The 13,161-nt window shown below is 44.2% G+C and overlaps 1 protein-coding gene across 1 annotated transcript in view; it reads left to right on the top strand.

Moving 5' to 3' along the window:
• The window catches only part of QSOX2 (quiescin sulfhydryl oxidase 2), a 284,089-nt gene that overhangs the window by 192,770 nt on the left and 78,158 nt on the right, over positions 1-13,161 (top strand). The window contains exons 8-9 of the mRNA XM_078641895.1: positions 2,370-2,499; positions 11,097-11,219. Coding sequence (XP_078498021.1) covers positions 2,370-2,499; positions 11,097-11,219 — 253 coding nt within the window. The remainder of the gene's footprint in view (positions 1-2,369; positions 2,500-11,096; positions 11,220-13,161) is intronic.

Below are 13,161 nucleotides of genomic sequence, written 5' to 3'. Positions count from 1 at the left end.
GGAGAGGGGTGTTTTGTCTGGCTCCCACCTTTAGTGCATGCGTTCTACGGACTACGGTGCACTCTCAGCCGTTGGAGGGGTGGGTTCTCTTCAGGCATCTTGGATAGGGCGCCAGTCAATCCGGGCTGTAGTAACAAAATAGCAAATGCACGAAGGACCTAAAATCAAACTTAACCTTCACTTTTGTGAAAGCAGCAGAAGGGAGTGGATGTTCCGACTTCCTCCCATTTGATGACCTTGGGTACGTTCCCCCATTACAGTGATCTATTCGACTGTGCCTTCTGAAAGAAGCGAGTTTCATCAGGAGGCCGCCATCTTAGGCGTATAAGGTCAGCAGCCATTTTTTTTATAGAACATTCTGCATTACATTGTAGAAGACTGCAAACGTTCAGCATTCACCTTTGTACATTTTTTTTCGCTAATTCTTAATTAACACATAGCGTTGTTACTTTATCTTTTAATGAGTTCAGTTTATAGTTAACTAAAAAAAACGACTGACTAAATCAGCAAATACATTCCTAGTCATGCAAACATGAGATGGATTAATCAAAAATGTGTCCAACATATACAAATGTAAACGTGTAGCTGTCCACATTGAAAACGGTCCCCCAGGCACACACCAGATTGCTTTTGGAATATATTTGGTTGTTAGGCATTGGAAGCACATTTGTTTACACCACCAAAGTCCACTCATGGTTTTGCTCGGCCTATTTAAGAGTCGCAAGAAGGCTCCGGGAGATTTGCATTTGCATAATCCAGAGCATCTTTAGCCGCTGAAGATACAGAGCACTTACCGTCTGGGCCTGTTTTTTCTGCATGCTTTTTAATGCGTTATCCGACTGGTTAACAAAATTGATGTTGTTTTTCCATACTAAAACTGTCACACGTGAGTTTAGTTGTTTAATTCCAGGTTTCAGTGCTGCATTTGAGCAATAAAAGCAACGGGCTTTTGGCATACTTTTTTCGCGTTTTCTTTAAATTTACTAATTGCATATTAGCATGTAAAGTGTATGGTGCGCCTAGAAGGAACCTAGATGCAGCCGTTCTCTCTCTGCTCCTGTGATATGCTTTCTATTGTTCTTCTGCTGTTGTTAATATGTGGAATATCTGTGAAGGGAAAGGTGCCGGCTGTTTTCATCTGCTTAATGCTCTGATCCCCCATTAGTGTTTCTCCAAGAACAGCAGAGGGACCCAGGGTGGCAGAAAGGACCCGTCTGATCTTAGCCTGTTAAAAGAGCTCTTATCTTTGGGTTTTTTTGCACAGCACAGATGTTCTTGAATCTTCGCCGTGTGCCCTGCTGTGCCCACATTGATTTTGGATTGAGGATGTTCCCTGGATTGTCATTGGTGGTGCTTCAGTGTGGTCCTGTGTTTGTCTTTATGTGAGTGATCAATTAAAGTCAAGTCAAAAACAGCTTTATTCGATTTGATAAAAGTCCATCATAAAAGCACAGAAGATTTAAGAAGATACATTAAAATACATCATAAAAAAGGGGGAGTCTAGATGACAAATACATGTTAAAATCAGTTAATTCATTGATTTCCTGGATCTAATTCTAGACTTTAGAAATGATAAAACAAGATGCATAATTAATTCACTTTCCAGCATTTGGAGTTTCATAAGGGCAGTCTTACAATGCCTTAGGCCCCAGTATTTTAACAGGGGAAGCAAAAATCTCTTTCTTGGCATAGTAAAAAATTTACAAAATAATGTACAATGCAAAGTAGACTGTTTTGATGCATTATCACAGGGACATAACTCCATATCTCTAGACCAGCAATTTTCCACCGGGAATGTGATCAGTCTAAAGAAGGTGCCCCCCTAAATCTAGTCAATAACATGCGCCCATAGGGGCTTTGCACCCTGGTCAAGTATTTCTGTAGGCCCTGGCCTTTGTGGATCAAATAGTAATCCATCACTGATTTTTTGCTTGTCTCTGCTATCCAGCGCTTGTTCTCAAGGAACTGCAGGCATATGTGTTTTAGTTTCTTCCTAGGGACAATTAATAGTCTCATGTTGTATGTACTGCTCCTCATTGCTTCTCAGAGCTACTTCTGTGGCGTACAAATACTTCAGATAACATAAACTACTACAGATAGGCAACAGCTCACCAACTATAAGCAAGAACAGCCCAAGCATGGGTTTTCAAGAGTCCAGCCCTCAAGTAAAACAAAATATGTCAAACATGAGCCCAGCCTAACCTAAAACAAATGAATTTGACGGGTGGCATCAGTCCAAGCTTCCTTTAGCGAAGCCATTTATAGCCCACCCCCATTCCCTCTTTCTGCAGTTCCCGAGTGTCGCATTGGGGTATTATTTAATTAGAGTACTGGTGTATGTAATACTTTTTACCGTCTTTGTGTTTTAGATCCAAGCTGTACATGGCCGACCTTGAGTCTGGATTGCATTATCTGCTTAGAGTGGAGCTGGCCACTCATAAGACCTTGGAAGGGGAGAAGCTGAAAACATTCAAGGACTTCATTGCAGTTGTTTCCCAGGTGTGCACTTACCCTTCTGTTGTGTGCATTTACTCTTCTGTTGTGTGCCTTGTCCTGCTATATGTGTAAAATAATGACTTGAAAATACCATTAGACCGATACTATAGATGCATAAAAGCAATCTAATAAGTATTCGTACTGCTTCTTACAGAATAATACAGGTCGTGAGAGACATAACGGTTTAATAATTGTAAGGAATGTCTAAATGTATTGTTTAGTTTCTCCCACTATTAACGCTTTAGTGTTCTCGCCTCACTCATTCACAAGTTCTCCGATTACATGCAGATTTTCAAAATTATATAGATTTTGTATAATTTGTGTTTTCTTATTGAATGTGCCAATGGCTGCCGCCCCCACCCCCCTTGAGGTTTTTCCCCCATTTGCAAAACGAATTCTGTGCGTTCTTACACTAATGCCAGCCAATGAGTTGTCCTCTTGCCTGTAGGCTCACCTTCCGGAATGAATGAAGTCATTCCAAATTCTCAATACTGGTCAGCTGCACTCTATAGCACGGTTTCTATTAGAAGCCAGTGGTATGGCTGGTTCTCCTCTCAACAGCATGGCTGGTTTCTGCTGATGGATCTCCCGGAATGGCTCCTTGCCAGAGACCCCTGCCTTATGTACAAGGATTACTGGCTCTGGCAACTCTTTCAGAGTAAATATCTCTGTGCCGGGACCAGCTTTATTCCTACTGGCCAGCTTCTTCCCGATGCTTAACTTTACGAAAGACTGCCACCGTAATCTATGACAAAAACTACAAACTCATGTACTGGAAATCCTCTGCATTTTCCCCTCTTCTCATAAAGAGCACCGTGAGGGAGTTTACTTAGAGCAGTGCAATAGTTTTATTCTGTTTCAGTCTGCTAGGGGCACAAGGTTACTTGGAGTAAATTGCATTGGGTCATCTCCTTGTGCATGGATAGATAGGAAGGTTTCAATTGTGTGGCCCTTGGCATTTGCTTCACTGTGCTTCAATGCCATTTTAATGGTGGCCTCTGCTTCTTAGTCCAGTTTGACTCTACTCATTTGCCCTGAAGTGAAAATGTGGCACAGTGGTTTCTCCTAATGGACACTTTTACTTGCAGATTCCTCATTTCGTGAACCTTCCCCCAGGCACCAGACTGCTTCTGGACATTTTGCAATAGCTCACCAGCGCTGATGACTTCATTACGCCCCAGATATGGTGCCAAAGAACCCTGTACCAGCACTCTGATGCCAATTTCTTTTTCTGTACCATTTTCTCCATGCCCTTTGACGCGGACTGTCCTTTTCTCTAAAGTTGTCTTTGGGTTTTCAAGCTTTACGGTGCTACTAATCCAGTTGCTGTGGTTGGTCCCCTTCATGGTGTCTTCCTCTAGTGCTTTCTGCCTCCCCAGACCTGCTTTGCGTAAACCTTTGCATTCGCTGCCTCCATTGGATGGTAAAGGGTTGGCCTGGGTGTAATAGGTTCTTACCTTGATTGGGATCTGGCCCTAGGTAGATTTGAAGACTTGTCCTCTATGTTGCTGTCTCCCTTTATAACACCCTTTACTTGTATCCAGACCAGAGGTGCCCCTCCTATCAGTCACTTTCAATTTTAAGGCAGGTCATTGGTTTGTGGTCGCCCATCCTCTGACCTTCAATGCGCCTTCTGACTTGGTTCCTGCCTGGGCAGAGGCCTGATATTGCTGTCCCAGTTCTGCCCTTCACCAGGGATGCGCGGTCGGGTCCACTCCCGACTTTGCTGCTATCCGATGCTGACCCCACTCGACTAGAAGAAACGATTTTCTGTGACACTAGAACACCTACAGTGAACATGAGAATTGCCCCGATGAAGGCACCGCCTGCGTGCCGAAATGCATTGGGCCAAACGACAATTGCTTGAAAAATGAAATGTAGTAAATTACATGTACAATTGTAACGCATTATTGATTTATTTGCGTATGCATATGGAAATTGTTATGAAGACTGCAATAACAAATACCTAAAAAATTGATAATTAATTTTGAAAAAAAGTTTGAATAAATGTGAAAATATATGTACAGATATATCATAATGTGGTGAAACATTTGAAATTATTTAAAGTGCGGAGCACTAAGTGAACAGTGCATGATTAGGCGAGTTATTACTCACCATAACTTAATGTTTAAACACCCAGGAGTGACTTCCCTGAGTAATCATAGCACCATTTGAATAACTAGTACAACTGGTAATATTTTATTAGAAACGGAGTGCTCCCCACAACTTCAATTACTATTAGACCCCACTCTAGTGGCAGCATCCCTCAAGCTCCCCTGATGAGGCTTAGGCATCCCCGGTCTCTCTTTGGTGCATCTTCAGGCTAAAGGAGCTTCTGGGCTCCTCGTATGGCCCTCCACCGTTGGCTGCTGCCACCACCGGTTTCAAGCACCTCATTGGCTTTTCCTTTCCCTGACACATGCCCCTCCTCAGGGCAGCCTCTGCACAAGTCAGCTTTGACCTCCTGATCTGCACCATCCCTAACCCAACATTATCTACTGTGCTGTGGACGGTCTTTCCGTAGCTTTGCAGTCTTTGGTGTTGGTCATGCTGTGGTCAGCACCAGTGCAGGGTCCGCATCTGACCTCTCAGATGATGATTGCCACCTTGGTTGGTGTTAATTAGGGCTGTGCGACTGCCACTTGTGATATCCTGTTGCACTTCATGTCCTAGACCTTGGAGTTCTTGGCAGTAGGCTCGCTCTGAAGTGTCCGCTGCTTCATCCAGTATGCCTTCAGGGAAGAGTTGTGAAGTCATGGATGACTTACAGAAAGCATATTTCACATTTTCTTCTTCAGTCACAGGAAGAGTTTTCACTTGTCTTTCACAGTGGCAATGGTTCGGAGTCTGAGCTGGTGATTGACCTAAAGTGTGACCCAGGTCTTCCTTCCAGTGACATTTTTTCTTTCCATGAGGCTGTCCAAAAGGTTGTGAAATTCTCTTCCTGGGGATCCTCATCAATGTCATAAGCATTAGAATATTCCCGCCCATGCTCGGGAATATTCTAATGCTTATGACTTTGATGTGGATACCCCTGGAAGAGAACTAGGATTACAGGTAACTAACTAATCCGTCTTGAATTTTCCAGAGGTTTAAGACCAAGTTGTTAACTGGAATCCTCCAGGCTAGCCCTTCCTGTTTGGACCTCATGCTGCGCTTAAACCAGGCTCTGATGGCGCCCATCACGTGCATCTGGAATCGGCCATCCTCTGCCCTAGTGGAGTGCGCACACCGAGCCACACATTGTTACCACTTAGCTCCTGGTGACCCTGATTTTCTATCTTCTAATCTGGAGCCCATCTATGCTGTGTGGCTTCCCCTCATAAGGAGAATGTCATCTCTCCATCTTTGTGTTCATCTGCCTTGGTAGATGTAGTATGGCAGCTGTTTGAGGAGATTGTGAAGAAAATATTGCACTCTGGTGTTGTGGCTTTATGTTCATGTATTGTTAATTGCCTGCTCTCCCGCTACTCCTATGTTGTTTTGGCGATGACACGGAGGGTGTTTCCACTGCTCCCATGTCATGCCAGCGGCTACTTTACTGAGATGGTTCGTGATGGTTTTGGAACTGCTAAATAGCTTCTTAGATCAGGTCTTGACACAGTGGGCTCTGTGGCCGGATCAATGGACTCCTCTTTGCTCTTTCACTGTAGTGCTCACTTGAGTCCCTCTGGTTTTCTGTGAGCCACCCACACAGCTTTGCTGGACTTTTCTTTGAATCACTCCTGTGGTTTTTGTTTTGGAGTGTGGGCTGGGGAGGTACAGACAGGATCATCCTCTTTTCCACCCCAATTAGCTGAGGTCTCCTGTGAAAGGAGTTTAGAGTTTGTACAGTCAGGCTGACTGTGGTTTTTTTGGCAATAGGGATGCTGCTGCTTATTTACCCTTCTCCACTCTTGTTCTTTGTTCCTCGGTGCTGAAGGTTTTTTTCTGCCTCTGGTATTTCTCAACAAACCTCAGGCTCCTTTCTCCTCTCCTTCACAGTCCCTTCTACTGGCCTTCATGCTCTTGTTTGCATCGGCCTGTGCTTACATGGCCCTGCATATTGTTACGGAATGGCTTTCTTCTAGTGCTCGTGGTGGTGTTTGCACTGATCTTGTCCCTAATGTTCTTAGAGCTGGTGTCTCTACCGGGCGATTGTGACACGTGAGCGATAGTGCGCTTTCATGGACATTGCCCAACAGGAGATGCTCTTACCTTGACTCTGCTTGTAGTGTGAATTCTCACACACTAGGGAAGACTTAAGAAGTCCTGGATGATGCAGCAAGCTTACTTGTATATTGTTTTTGCCAAGGGCCTAGGAGACTCTAAATTTGTGGGGGAGATGGATACCGTTGGGGAGAGCCGAGCCAGGGATCTGGGCATGAACCCAGCCTTCGAAAGATCTAAACGAGGCATCTAATAGCTTGAAAAAATATGATAAAGACTTTAAAATGAAAAATAAATATTTTTAGTAATTTCTCTGCCTTAATGAAATTCTTGCGATTATATCACTGAATTTAGTGACGTTTTGTTTGTAATTTTTTTAATAAAACATTCAAGAATACCCCTGCACCATGACCACCCTGCCATGAATTAACCAAAATATTTCAGTTTGTCATGATCTCCATCCATGTAACCTATATTGTTGTTAAACATGAAGAAAGATTGTTTTATGTTGTCCATATCTAGGCATATGTGAGCGAGGTTTTTATTATTGTGCTCTCAAACTGGATGGTTAAAGAAAATGAAATAGTAAAGTAAGGTGAAGGGCTTAGGATCACACAATTTGGTTAACAGTCACGTGATTCAAAGAAGGACTTTTTAGGTCTTGCATACTAGACAGCTCAAGCTGTTAGGGAACAGACCCTTTTTGTCAGGTTACTATAGTCTTAAGGCCTGCCCATTGCTTAGCGTAGGTTGTCTTTACTGTCACCGTCATGTGCTTGCTGTTCTTTTGTTAACTTGTATGCCTCCTTCCTCTTCTTGTGTTTTTCCTTCCCCTGGAGCATAAATGCATTACTTTGGTCCTTTCACTGATTGCTTTTCAAGCATTACTTTTTCCCTTTTGGTTTAAGCACACCATGAATGTGTGTGTTTTTCAGCTGTCTCCCTTGTATACTTTTCTCTCCTGGCCCCACTCCATGGTGCTCTCTGTCGCCAGTGTGCTTTTCCCCTGCCCACTCCGTGTGACGCTCCCCCTCGTGATAATCGAGAAAAAAAGGACCCCCTGTGTCAATAGGGTACCCGCCACAGGAAAAAGGGGAAATAAAGAAAACACCCCCGTCTTCCCCTCATATACTTCAACAGTCAAATCAGCATTTTTATGACTCTCGGAAGGCTCAACTTTATGCATACATTTTATAACATACTATTTTTCTGTCTTCAAATTCATTTTATGTAGGCAAAATCTTTTGTGTAAATTGCTTTACATTAATTGCATAATATTAATTACACATTTTGACAAAATATTATATATCTCAAACTATATGACAAACCATGTTAGACAAATGCTTGCAGATCAATAACATTTCACTAAAAACTGTTTCAACATTCTCACCATCAATCACCACAATATTTGATGCAATTAATGTTGGAAAACTATCGGGAAAAGATGTCAGTGACAGACTTCACATCTGGTCTGCTTCTGGTGATTGTGGTAGTTGTACGTCTCCAAGCCTAGCAAAGAATCTGCCATGATACGAATGATTGGAAACTGGGAAAGAAGTCTGAGACTCATATTAGTCCCTCTCATGTTCCAAATTGAGGGCGCGGACAGGTACCCGCTCTCGAGGCCGCTCTTGCGACAGGTCTTCTTCGTGGTCCTGTTCTTCCAGTAAATCAAATAAATGCAAGAAGTGGAAACGCGACACAACCCCACCCTCTACTCTCTATCCAAAGAGAAGTCAGGAGAGCGTCAAGGAGCCACTTGATCTCACTCCAGAGACCCGGTTGCAGTGCCGATTCCTCAACTGGTCCCATTGTGCCCCCACTTGTATTCCCCACTGAGCCATTGGCGATGCTGTGGCAGATTGATGCCTACGAGGAGTCAGTGTTGCACCGGAGGAAGAGCCCTTCCCGTCTCTGTGGTACAACCTTGACTTGAAACCATTTTGATCTAGACTGAGGTTGCACCTTGACTCCACTCAAGCACACTCTGTCCCAGAGCACCCCAATTCAGACAACACTCTTCCGCAAAGCCTTCCTCAGAGGCTTCTTTACGTTATTGGTTTTAATTATGATCAGCTTGACAATGATGATGAGGATGATTTTCACACACAGTATTATGGTGATGATGAGGACATTTACATGGGCTTTCAAGCAGCCAGTGGGCTTCATATCTTCCCGAGCGCAAAGCTGTTGTCACCTATTAGACCTCCTTTGAAGAGTGTGCATCTTTTTATGATGGTGATCAGATTTGCAGCTGAGGCCCTGGATAGCTGACTATAACTGAACCCTTACTCTCATTCAATGAGGCCCTGACTGAGTGCTTAAGCGAAGCTATGCTCTTGCCTGCCAGTAAACAGACCAGATGCCATAGGCTCGCACAAGGCGATCTGTACTGGCTCTTGAGAGGTTGGTGATCCAATCTTCCACCAATAACCTAATGCATTCCCTACGACTCCTCTGGACAGGGACTCGAAGAGGGTTGAGGCGTTTGCTAAATAGAGGTTGTTCTCTGCCACCTTGGAATTGCACTCGCTTATTGTGGTCTGCCTCTTAGCCTCTATTCATGCCCTTTGGCCAGTGAGATCTTGCCAGCAGTTTCAGGGGAGTTGTGTTCTTCTTTGGCTCAGATCATTCAGGAGGGCCCTAATGCAGCCAGATATGTCACCAAGGCTGGCCTGGACAACACTGACTGTTTGGGGTGTGCACTGGGCACTAGTGTGGTGCTCTTCCGCCACTATTGGATGAGGTCCACTGGCTTTTCTTGGGATGTGCAGGCATTCCAAATGGATATGCCTTTTGATGGTTCCTACCTTTTTGGATAGAAGGCTGATTCTGCTCTAAAACACTTTAAGGATAGAGGAGCTACGATGCACTCTTTGGGCTTCTCAATGTCTGCCTGGTTAGCGTATACAGGGGGGTGGTGATGGACGGAGCATCTGAATCAATCAAACACTCACACCCAGTCAAAAGATTTGGGTTTAATCCATCACCGTTCTTTAGCCCACTCTGCCACCCCAGTTCAGACATGGCCATATGCAAATCAGTCTGACCCTGTGCCTCATGGGAACAGTCCAGCCCGAACTGCCAAGCCATGTCTTCCCTGGACCGGAAACAAGCTTCCGAGGACCGGTTTCTGGCATTCCCATAGCCATGTCTGAACTGGGGTGGCAGAGTGGGCTAAAGAACGGTCCATCACCACCCCCTTTTGTACCGCTGGTTAGTGTATAGGCACAGCCATACTCTGCTACCACCACAGCCATTGTATGGATATGGCTGGACATCCTGCAGACATGGCACAGGCCAACAGGGAAATGGTTCCTATCATTCATCCACCCCTGCAGCATCAGCCTCCAGTTCACTGTAGTTTGCATTTAGAGGCCTACAGACACCATGTGGGGGGCATGAATCAACATTTTCTTCCAGAGTGTCTGAACATCACATCCGATTGATAGGACCTCCAGATCGTCCTACCGGGCAATGCTATACCAATCTTTTCTGACCCTCCTCTGCTTCATCCCACATCACAGTGGCCTTCAAAGAAGCATCTTACCGTCTTGCTGCAAACAGTGCAGGCTGTATTGTCCAAAGGGGCCATCGAAAGAATGTCTACCTTGGAAGTAACAATGGGTTGCTATTCCCTCTGTTTTCTCGTTCCTTACGAGGACAGAAGCATGCATACTATTTTAGCTCATTGTCCTCACAAGGCCTTCCTCTGGCTGGACAAATTCAAAACCCTCACTTTGACCCAAATTCTGGCTGCCTGGGGTTCAGGTGAATGGATGTTTGCCTTGGATGGAACTGCAGGTTGTGTATTTTTGTTAGCCCGTGCTGCAGTGCCAGAGACGCTACATCTGGGTCAGGGTTGCTCAGTCATTTCCAGTTTGCTATGCTCGATTTGGCCTTACCAATGCCCCTTGGGTGTTCACGCCATGACATTGTTCAAGTGTATTTGCTTTACCAAAACCAGGATGCAGCGAGTTCCATTTGTGCACTAAGGTAATACCACATTGAAGGGGCTGTGTGACTGTAACAAGGTTCTCTCCCTATGTAAAGTAGTGGTTAAATGCAACCTGTGAGGCAACTCAAAACAGTACTTTTCTCATGTCAGTTTTGATGTAATGTAGTATTTAACTGGAATTTGACCTTTGCGTGTTGGAAGTAAATGTGTGAATGTGTTTTAATGCAGTTGCTCCTAAAAAATGTTATAGGGCCACATTAACTTTTCCTGCCATGGTATAAATATATATTTATGCCAGTGACAAGTTTCAGTTTGTGCTTTCCTTTTTCAGCAGAATGATTAATAAAGCCATAGTGTATAAATGTTTTTTTCAGACATTGGACTGCAGATATAGGACACAAACACCCAAAGGGAATGAACGCCCCTTGGAACTTGTTTGTTTATCATAATAGTTGTAGTTTAAAGACCTTTTTTTCACATCTATTTCCATCAGCTGTATCCTGGTCGTCAACCTGTGAAGAAATTGTTGGAAACCTTGCACGAGTGGTTGGTGAACCTGCCCTTAGACAAAATCCCTTACGATGCCATCCTTGATCTGGTAAACAACAAGATGAGGGTAAGTTATTGTGAGATCTGTATGTGAGACATGTCTTGCAGACAGCCTTTAGCATGAATCCGATGTCTTCCTTGTACAAGAGACTGTGTGCAAGAAAACTATTTAACTGAAAATCATTGGCTCATTGATTCTTTTGTAATCTGTCGTAAACACCAAGTAAATCAATATTTAACTTTCAAGTTCTCTGAATTAATCAAACTTTGATGTTTTAGACTTATTGAAATTGGCCTGTTTTCTTATCAGTTGTATTTTGCCTCAAGGCAGTATTTTTCCTCAACAGTTGCTTCTCTTTCTGCAGTGAGACCTTCAGCTAGCTTTACCCTGATTCCTTCTATTTATCTTTGTATCCAAGTGCCTAGTAGTTTAAAACCTGTGCCATCTGGGATGTCAGTGAGTGTATTTTTCCAGTAGCTGCTAGAGCATCATCATGGGTACGCGTAGCTAAATATGTATGCGTTATTTTTGGTAATCTCTCCCCTGTGTGGGCCCCCATCTGGTGGCCAGCCATGCTGGGTCCACCTCTGTCCCCCGTCACAAAGGTCAGAAATCTGGGTGTTATGTTTGACGACAAGCTGTATTTCATATACCACGCCAATGCAGTTGTCTCCTCATCCTTCTACGTCCTTAGGATGATAAAAAAAAACTCCTACCGTTTCTCCCAATCAGTGCTGGTAGAACTCTTATCAGCACACTGGTAATGTCTAAAGATGACTACTGCAACGGTCGCTTAGTCAGCCCCCAGGAAAACGTCCTGAGTAAGCTACAACTGGTGCAGCACGCAGCCGCCAGGATTCTGACAGGTACCCTCCAGTTTAAGCTGATATCCAAGGTTGTGCGACAGCTCCACTGGCTGCCCATAAGAAGCAGAACCAAATTTAAGGCGTTTTACATCGCTTACAAGGCAACCCACAACACAGGACCTGAGTTTCTGAAGAAAGCTCTCAGCTCATATACGCCCTGAAGACCCTTGCGCTTATCAGCAGCCAACCTGCTGACTGTCCCTCGTACTAAGAAGGCTTCATGGGGCTATAGAAGATTCACAGTCTCCACTGCCAGATTATGGAACACGCTTCCCCTTCACATTAAGACTAGTCCTACCCTGCTAACCTTCAGGATACAAGTGAAAACCTGGCTCTTCGGCCAATAAGTCACCCGCTCCATGGCCTATCCTTTCCTTCCAGTCCGTAGCGCCGAAGGGACACCCAAGGGTATTTGCGCGCTTTACAAGTTGCTTTAAAAAAAAAAAATCTGGTGGTGTCCTGACTGCTGGTGTGGGAGAACCACCATAGATGGTCCACTTGTCAGCCATACAAGTGGCACTTCCAGCTATGATGGCTTTGTAGATTAGGTTGAAGTCAGTGGAATTCCATCAGGGTGGGGCTATACAGTCATACCTCTTCAGCCTCTTGATGAAGCATGCTTCTGTAGTAGGGGATCTCTGTGTATAGTCATAATCTAGTGAATAGTCCCGCCCATGTGCGTGGACCCCGGAGCAATCAAAAATAATCTCTTACAGTGTCAAAAAATGCAGAAAATGCATAGACACTTAAGAGAGAATTTAAAGACAGATAATGCAGCCAAAAGGCTACACTGTCCAGTACTTCAACTAGAAATTTCCACCATAAAATCCACAAAACAGCAAAGCCTGTACAGATTTCCCTTGCTTAACAGCAAAATCCCTCAGGAATGATAGAGAGAAGAACCTGGACAGACAAGCCCCATAGGCTGCCATTATGTGGCTTAATTAGGATACTGTGCCTTTAAGAGAACCTTCCAGAACCTTCTCTCAGTATCCCAGAATGCATAGCAGGTCCAACTTAGCCTCAGTTCTTTTTTCCGGCTCCTGCAAGCAGGACCCTGGAGCATTGAGCTCTCCCTTTCAAGGGTTTTTGTTAGTGTTTTACACTGATTTCGATTTTTGGTACTTTTAAAGTACTCTGGT

This window comes from Lissotriton helveticus, chromosome 5_1 (assembly GCF_964261635.1).
Source record: "Lissotriton helveticus chromosome 5_1, aLisHel1.1, whole genome shotgun sequence".
Taxonomy (NCBI): domain Eukaryota; kingdom Metazoa; phylum Chordata; class Amphibia; order Caudata; family Salamandridae; genus Lissotriton; species Lissotriton helveticus.
The sequence above is the reverse complement of the archived record's forward strand: the minus strand, read 5'-3'. Positions and strand labels throughout refer to the sequence as shown.